The following is an 8,882-nucleotide window of genomic DNA, read 5'->3' as shown; positions in this document are numbered from 1 at the left end:
ATCGAAGCAGTACAGATACGAGTTCCTGCAGAGCAAGCACACAGCTGAAGAAGGAAAGGAAAACAAACAAGAGAATATAGCCGTTACAGACAGAACAAACATACTGGTGTCATGGAACAATAACCCTTCAAAGATACCGAGTTCTTTTTGAACTTATGTGGGGATGCTGTGGGGAAATAGTGTTAAAGGTTAACAAAACAGCTGCATCATTATGCAAGCCAGATCTGATTATCCATTAACTGCTTGTCTCCATTTACTAACTCAAAGCAAGACTTTAAATTCTGGAATCCCCATTTATTACAGCTGTCTTTTCTTATAGCCCAAAATGGTTTTACTTGGATTATTTATCTAGTAATTACTAGTAATCTTCTGGACTAGTTACCCAACTCCACTTCAACTGACCGATCCAAATCTTCAACCCCATTTTTATAAAGAGAGCCAGTATAGAGTCCCGCCATGTCCTTTGGTGCCGACATAGCAGTGTGCGTTTATCGCATCGCTCTGGGAAACGCACCAAGTACGTTCTCCAAGCAGACATCCTAGAAACGTCCTTGACCCAAAGTTCAAAAATTCAAAACGACCAGGCAGGACAGGTAGAAACACCATCCTGTTGGAAGTCAGTGGAAATACCTGCTGGTTTCTGTCTCAAATTGAAATAAAACTGAGCAAGATGCTGTAATGGTGGGCCATTCAGAGGTTGCCTGACAAGCATCAAAGCCTCCTTCTAAACAAAGTTTAGCTATTGAATGTCTTACTATATATATTAGAAAACATTTAGATATAAGTGTTTAATCTTGAAAGATCTACACCACAGTTAATCAGTTCCCCAGGAAAAAAAAAAAAAGTTTCTGTTGGCAGTTAAAAAAAGAAAAATCTGTGTATACAAGACTTATGGGAAACCCATAAAACAACTTCTTTATGCTTTTTCAAGGTTAAATGTCTTTTTGTTCGCAAAAAGACGTTGGTTGGTTTTGTTCTTTTCTTCTTCCAAATATAAAGTTTTCTTGGTTTACTCAATGCATCACAGAATGCACCAAAATACCCTGTTACCTGGTATTTATGCTATCCAATCCAGAAGCCATTTTTAAAGAAGAAAGCACCATAGGATTAAGTTTAAGGCTTAGATCAGTTAAAACTAAACCTGCAGCTGAATTTTGCTCTACTCTTCAGAAACAACAAATTTGAGTATTTGCTTTACAACTTCTGAACATACTCAAGTAACATTCATCCTTTCTGATCCCGCCATAGGTTTTTCTATAAACTTAACATTAACCCAAAGAACACAGAGACGTAGCATTGAAGTTTTGTTTTAATGGTCTCAAATTCTGTGACAGATTTTTGGTCATGTTTCCATTTTATAAAATTTATAGGTTTTAAAGACTAATAACTTAAACTGCCACGAAACAAATGGTCCACAAACATTCCTTTCCTTCTGAAACTTTTACGATGCATTGTAATCATTAACCAGTCTTTTACTATTAAACTTAAATGGCCAATTGATACAAACAGTTCTGAGACCGTTCTTCCACCACTGCTTAAGACTGAGGTGGCAGTTGATGTACAGAATTTTCATTTAGCCTTCTGGGCCTTCTGGGCAGACTTTGTGACCTTGCCAGCTCCACCAGCCTTCTTGTCAACTGCCTTGATGACACCAACAGCAACCGTCTGTCTCATGTCACGCACAGCAAAACGACCTGAAAACAAAAACAGGTTTTATGACCTTTGTCTAGGGCTACGTACCCACAGCGTTATCCACGCAGCAGCAACACACAACTTGGGGTACGTGGGCAAACACCACTCTGGGACAGTAACCGCATGAGACTGGGACAGAGATACGTAATTTATCTAGAGAGTACCCCTGTACTGCTGAAGTTTTTGGTTCCACTTCCAAGTTTCTGTTGAAGTCACAGCTTTTAATAGCATTTTACAGAACACACTACATCCCAGTACTAGAAATTGAGGAGCGTCTTTTCCAGGGATCAGGATTGACGTGTTTTTAGGAGATGCCTTACCTAGAGGAGGATAATCAGAGAAGCTCTCAACACACATGGGTTTGCCAGGAATCATATCAACGATGGCAGCATCTCCAGATTTCAGGAATTTGGGGCCATCCTCCAGCTTCTTGCCAGAACGACGATCAATCTTCTCTTTGAGCTCAGCGAATTTGCATGCAATGTGAGCAGTGTGGCAATCCAGCACAGGGGCATAACCAGCGCTAATTTGGCCAGGGTGGTTCAGGATAATAACCTAGATCAAGAAAGCTAAGTTAACACGAGGATAATTTTGAATACTAATGTGTCTTACAAAGCCAGGGCTTTCATGTGATTGCTTCAAGCAAACACATCTCAGAACACAACTCTACGTCACTTTACAGCTTACCCTGTTAGTAAGAAAGAACAAGACTCTAGTATTTCACAATCCAGAGCTACATTTCAAATATCCTTGAACAGCCGCAAAAATTACCTGTGCGGTGAAGCCAGCAGCTTCCATTGGAGGATCATTCTTGCTGTCGCCAGCAACATTGCCACGGCGAACATCTTTCACAGACACGTTTTTAACATTGAAGCCAACGTTATCACCAGGCAGAGCTTCGCTCAAGGCTTCATGGTGCATCTCCACAGATTTTACTTCAGTTGTAACGTTGACAGGGGCAAACGTAACCACCATGCCTGGCTTCAGAACACCAGTTTCCACACGGCCAACTGGTACAGTACCAATGCCTGCAAAGGAAAAGCAATGTTAGCAATTCAGTTCAATGAATCCATGCCCTTACAGGAGAAAGCTCTTCAGCCAACTATTTTACATTTTCAACTTGAAAAAACTGCTCTCAGGCAAACAACTGCATTTCTGTCCCATACACCGGCTGTTACTGGCAAGCGAGCAGCATTACAGAGAACACATACCGCCAATTTTGTAGACATCTTGAAGAGGCAGACGCAGAGGTTTGTCAGTTGGACGAGTTGGTGGCAGGATACAGTCCAAAGCTTCAAGGAGGGTGGTTCCGCTGGCATTGCCATCCTTTCGGGTAACCTTCCATCCCTTGAACCAGGGCATCTGTAACAAAAAAAAAGCCAAGACATAAACTGCCTGCCCATTTTGATGGCACAAGGCTAGAAAAGACCAAGTGGCATATCTTAGTATTATCTCGGTATACTATTGCAGAGCAGGAATTTGTGAAGCACTGGGATTTGATTTTTCACCTCCAAACAGAGCTATTAAAAAACATATGCATTTTATTATTGCATAATTTATCTCAGTAATCCTCCTAGTTTAATTTCTTAATATAAGCAAACGTCAAACCTACATTAGAGCTCGGCTCCAACATGTTGTCTCCGTTCCAACCAGAAATTGGCACAAAAGCTACAGTGTCTGGGTTGTAGCCAATTTTCTTGATGTAAGTGCTGACTTCTTTGACAATCTCTTCATATCTCTTCTGGCTGTAAGGTGGCTCGGTGGAATCCATCTTGTTGACACCAACAATCAGCTGTTTTACACCCAGGGTGTAGGCCAGAAGGGCATGCTCACGGGTCTGCCCGTTCTTGGAAATACCAGCCTCGAACTCACCAACACCAGCAGCAACAATCAGGACAGCACAATCAGCCTTTGAAAAGAAAGAAAAAAAATCCCTCATTACAATGCTTGCACATGTGTCGAGGTTTTAGGGGAACCACCCCCCCAACCAACCAAGGAAAAAAAAACCTGCCTGAACAACCCAAATCCTTGGTTCTATTTGCATACCTGAGAAGTTCCAGTAATCATGTTCTTAATGAAGTCTCTGTGTCCAGGAGCATCAATGATGGTGACGTAGTATTTACTTGTTTCAAATTTCCACAGGGAAATATCAATAGTAATACCACGCTCACGTTCAGCTTTCAGCTTGTCCAAGACCCAGGCATATTTGAAGGAACCTTTGCCCATCTATGGATTACAAAAAAAAAAGTTTGGTTTTAACCCTGCCCTTTTTTTTTTTTTTTTTTTTTAAGAGTATGTATTTGCATTTACTTCAGAAAGATCACACTCTGGCTAAAAAGCAAAATCTAAGAATAGTAAGTGGTGTAATACTGAAAAATGTTGCTGCTGGTTAAACAAGCAACAAGATACACTTGGCACTGCTAGTGAGAGATACCAACTGTTTTCCGTTATTTAACCTGTTGACAGTTTAGCCCTCTTGACAGCTTGTTAGTTGTACTAACACATCTTTAAGATAGATATCTTGAGCCTAAGCCCTACTATCAAGTGTCCTCTACAAATTTAAGTTCTCTCACTAATGCAATCCCTGTGATAATCAACATTTTAACTGCCACTCAGTCTAACACCTGCTATGTTTCATTCTGTGAAGTGCTTATGAAGACCTATGCTGTTATTACACAGAAAAAAAAAAGGAAAAATAGCGTGATCAGTAACGCTTTCTACAGGTTCAAACACCAAAATCCATACCTTTCTCATTTTCAGAAGTAAACCTTATCAGAGCAATTTCTTTAATTTTATCCTCAACTACATGTACGCAAAGACTGAAGGTGGGAACTCCAATTATGATTCCAGACAGAATTACACAGATGCAGCTTTAGACTACCTTTCTTTTCCCTCGTAGTACGCTTCAGAATTTGAGCTTTGCCGACTAACCTAATGGCGGATTGAACACTTCAGCACTTGTTCAACCACGCGGACGCTGCAGCCCAACTGCCGCCCTGTGGCCACAGAACACTTACGCACTTGTTCAGCTACTGGGACAGTCGCAGCCAAACTGCCTCCCTGTGGCCACAAAACAGTTTGCAACTTAAGTTTTGCAACTCAAGCTCTCTTTATTCGTCCCCGCGCCACCGCAATTTTGCTGGATGTCACATGCCCACACACCTCGGCAGCTTCCTTCTCGAACTTCTCGATGGTCCTCTTGTCGATACCCCCGCATTTGTAGATGAGGTGGCCGGTGGTGGTCGACTTGCCGGAATCTACGTGGCCGATGACGACGATGTTGATGTGGGTCTTCTCCTTTCCCATTTTCGGATGTTAGTCAAGTTCTTTCTTTCGGCAAAAGAGAATCGACACCTGGAAACGCCGCAGAAAGACACCAGTCAGGCCTCGAGTGCGAACGCCCTCCCCAGCGCCGCCGCCGGGGACGCGGCTGGAGGTCGGCGATGGCGGCCCCGCGTGCGGGGCGGCCCGGGTGGGCCCGGCCGCGATGGAGGCCCCGGCCCCGCCCCGCCTCGCCTGGCCGGGGGAGGGGAGGGGAGGGGCGGTGCGGGCGGGCGCCGGCCGGGGGCCCCCGCGTCGCCCCCCTCCCCGGCCGCCGCCGGGCTCGAGTTACCCCGCGGCCGGGGAGCGGGGCGGCGGCGCGGCGGGCCCGGCGGGCAGCGCGGAGGGCGGGGCCGGCCCGCTCCTTTGTGTGACTCACCCCGCCCGGGCCGCCGCGTCCTCCATTTTGTGGAGCTGGCGGCAGGCAGGAAGGCGAGCGGCCATTTTTTTCACTCGTGCCCCATCCCCCGCCCCCCTCCCCAGCGGCCCCGCCGCCGCCCGCCACGCACCGCGCGTCCCGGCGCCGCCGCCCCACCGCCACCCGCGCGGCGGGGGGGGGGGGGGGGGGGTAGGGCTGGGATGTGCGACCCGGCGCCTGCTGCCCCACGCCACCACGGTCACGCCGCTCGCCGGGCCCCGGCCCACGGGAGGGATCGAAGGGGACGACGCGTCGCCATCTCCCCGGCGTGCACTCGCCTCGCCCGCCAGCGTCCCCTGCGCCCCTCCTTCCCCCTCGCCCCCCAGCGCACCGCTCCGCGGCGGCGGCCACGCTCGGGCTCGGCGCTCACCGGAACCCCCACCACCCCCCACCCACCCACCCACCCAGGGTGGACGGGCCCCCGGCGCGGCCCCGGCCTGCCCCGCGCGGGACGCGCCTCACCTGCGAGGCGGCAGCAAACCCGTAGCGAAAAAGACCGACGGCGTGAGCGCCGCCCCTTATATAGCCTGGGCGGGGGCGGGGCCTGAGGGACACGTCACCACTCCCGGCGGCCCCGCGGCCCCGCCCCCGCGGCCGCGCGGGCAAAGGGCGCTTCCCGCCCCCGCCGTGGGGCTGCGCCTCCCTGTGGCCGGGGCCGGGGCCCGCCGGGCCTTTCCCGCTCCCGCCTGTCCGGGGGGCCCCCCCTGCACCCCCGCCGCGGCCTCCCCCGGGGAGCGGGGCCGGGCCGCCGGCTCCTCCGGGCCCGCGCTGCGCTGCGGCGGCAGCGCCGACGGGGCGGCGCCGGGGAGCGCGGGGGGAGCGGCCCCTTCCCGCGCAGGGAGCGAAAGCGGCCGCGGGGATCCCAGGGGAGCGCTCCGAGGCGAGGCGGAGCCGCGCCACAGGCAGCAGCGGGACCCCCCGGGGCTGGGTCAGGGCAAGCGCCTGCCCCGGCCCCTCCCGCGGAGGAGCTGGAGCCGATGGGGACGAGGTGGCGTCAGAGGTTGCATCATGGCCCGGTCCAGGGGGATGCAGCAGCTAAAGAAGAGTCCCGGGGGAATAGCCCCAGGCAAATTAATTACGTTTCTTATTAGGGACACAAAAGAACTGTTCAGTTAGTTCCCCTGACCGGCCTACATTTGTTACTTGCTTAAGATTTTGAAATGCAAGAGCCCATGTGACAAGTCTCCCAGAAACAGAGGTGGGGAAGGAGGGAAGAGAGCAGGAATTTCAGGAAGCTTATTACACCGGAAAAAGAAACACCGTCGTTTGACTTTAAAAAAAGAAAGCCAGCTTTTTCTTTCTTTCTTGTACCCATTAAAGAACAAAAATTGACTTTGGCACAACAATACAAACCAAGGCAGACACACCTTAAGCAAAGATGCATCTGAAGTGCAAATGTATTAAAGAGAATCACTTTAGCATTTAGGATACGTGACTTCTGTGTAAGAAACCCAAACTGCAAGGAGCACCCCCATACTGTATTTTCACATGAGAAAACCGGCAGCCCTAGCAAATTATTTTTGAAATCATGGCAATGAGGAGTCACAAACCAGCTCACAGCATCAGAAATAAAAGCCCTCGTGATTCCAGTGGATTGTTCTCTGGTTTACTCACTCCTAACCGATGTAAGAAACTCCATTAAATATTCAACATCTCCTATACCTATTCAAGGGAAATTAAGCTGAGAAGCTGAACAAATATCTCTGCTTGTTCTTTTAAAATGATCTGCAAAGGAAACAAAGCTATGTGCTCTGTTTTCTTCTTTAGGTACGTTCTATGCCTGTGTTAGAGTTACTTGTATGTACATGCAACTAGAATCCCATTCATTTGTTGGTATGCTCTTCAGATTGCAGTTGTAAAGCATGGAAATAGATTCTTCTTCAAAAACAAACAAACAAGAACAACAAAATAAAAAAAAACACCTCATGCAGCCAAACTTTCACTTGACTCCAAGTTTCTCTAGCTGAGATACACCCAGTTTCACAATCACTACAGTAAAGAGCTGTAAAATTAGTATTTCATGGAATGATATGGAATTGAAATGTTTCCACAATATCTGGTATTTTTCCACATGCAAAATTTACAAAAAAAAAAAAGGGTGCATTTTGTAAAAAAACCCCAAAAGGTGGTTTGAGAGATGTCACATTAGCGAAGATGCTGAGTTTAGAATACACCTTTTACACAAAAATCCAGTTTCAGAACAAAACCTGCAAAAAGGTTCAGATATTGTTAAAAATTAGTGACTTTGTTTAAGAAAGGAATAAAGTCATCAAGTTCTTTCTCTTCTCCTATGTTTTTAGGCAGAGATTAGTGGCGGGGGTAGGGGGAAGCTAGAGATGGTTCAGCTTTCCTCAAACCTAACATTTAGGGGCAGTAATTTAAGACACAGCAATAGAAGGGCAGGAAAAGGGAGACGGATCACTTTCTGGAAATGGAAGTGCATTATCAGAAAGTGATTTAGTGGCTCAAGTTGAGGACCAAAGGGTAATATTTTGTAAGAAAGCTAAGCAGCACTTTTCGGGTCTCCTATACAGCAAAGACTGTTTGTAAACACAGCTAAAAAGCTTTATTATTCAGGATGGTTTGAAGTTAGCTTCTAAAATGTGTATTTCAGTAGGGGGTATTTTTAATGGACCGATCTGTCAGAGTATCCATTCTCATAAAAAGGTAGTTTAACACTTTCCAAATGTAGTCAATGACTTTTGCCTCAACAGGGAGAGAGGAGAAAGGAAATGTGTTACTGATTTCTCACATGGCCCATACGAAACCACACATTTCTTTTTTTAAGGGACTTTCGTTTTTCAGAAGACTATTCCATAAGTAAGGCATTTAGAACTATGTATTTCTTAAGAAAGCAATTTCTGTGGTATGTATATAGCTGAAAGCTGTGAAAGCTGAATTTGTTGGACAAATTTTTAACCACGGTCCTAGTTCAAGTCTACAACAGTTGTTTTTTTTTCCCATCCATTTCTTTAATTGAGTTTTCAAAATAATTTTCTTATTTCCTCTTTAATCTGTCCAATACATGCTTTTATTCTTGCAACAACTAGTATATCTCTCATTGTCCATTCTATTAGTGGAACATTCCTATTATCAATCTCACAAATATTTGTACAGCTGGGGAGCTTCAGATATATGAGTAGCCTCACACAATTCAGTGGAAATGCATTCTGAAGAATCCTCTCAGCTAATACAGACAGACATACACTGGACTAAATCCTGTTTGCAAATAGCCTGTTAAAATTTTTAGATTTTATTTATTTGGCAAAACTAATCTCTTTGATATGAAACATTTAGGAAGAAACAGAGATAAGAGATTTCAAGAACTCAAGGTCTTTTGGGCTTTGGAATACTGCTTATTAAATCCAGACTGACTTCAGAAATAGGAGGACTTTGTGCAGAAAAATTACTCAGTCTCCCTCGACCACTGGTGAGCATATGCTAAACTGAA

General features: G+C 46.6%; 1 protein-coding gene across 2 annotated transcripts; it reads right to left on the bottom strand.

The window, feature by feature from the left end:
- Nucleotides 1–1,291: 1,291 nt before the first annotated feature.
- EEF1A1 (eukaryotic translation elongation factor 1 alpha 1) lies at nt 1,292–5,928 on the bottom strand. 2 transcript variants are annotated; one of them, XM_075707106.1, is made up of 8 exons: nt 5,894–5,928; nt 4,855–5,046; nt 3,739–3,918; nt 3,305–3,601; nt 2,904–3,054; nt 2,464–2,720; nt 2,013–2,247; nt 1,292–1,694 (listed from the first exon to the last, which is right to left on the bottom strand). In XM_075707106.1, exons 2-8 carry the CDS (start codon nt 4,996–4,998, stop codon nt 1,570–1,572), a joined length of 1,389 nt encoding a protein of 462 aa, XP_075563221.1. In that variant the 5' UTR covers nt 4,999–5,046; nt 5,894–5,928; the 3' UTR covers nt 1,292–1,569. The 2 variants fall into 2 exon arrangements, with proteins under 2 accessions (XP_075563221.1, XP_075563222.1); XM_075707107.1 differs by lacking the exons at nt 4,855–5,046; nt 5,894–5,928 and adding an exon at nt 4,438–4,848.
- Between the last annotated feature and the right edge of the window lie 2,954 nt (nt 5,929–8,882).

Source organism: Pelecanus crispus, chromosome 3 (assembly GCF_030463565.1).
Source record: "Pelecanus crispus isolate bPelCri1 chromosome 3, bPelCri1.pri, whole genome shotgun sequence".
Classification (NCBI taxonomy): Eukaryota; Metazoa; Chordata; class Aves; order Pelecaniformes; family Pelecanidae; genus Pelecanus; species Pelecanus crispus.
This window is presented reverse-complemented; position numbering and strand designations above follow the sequence as displayed.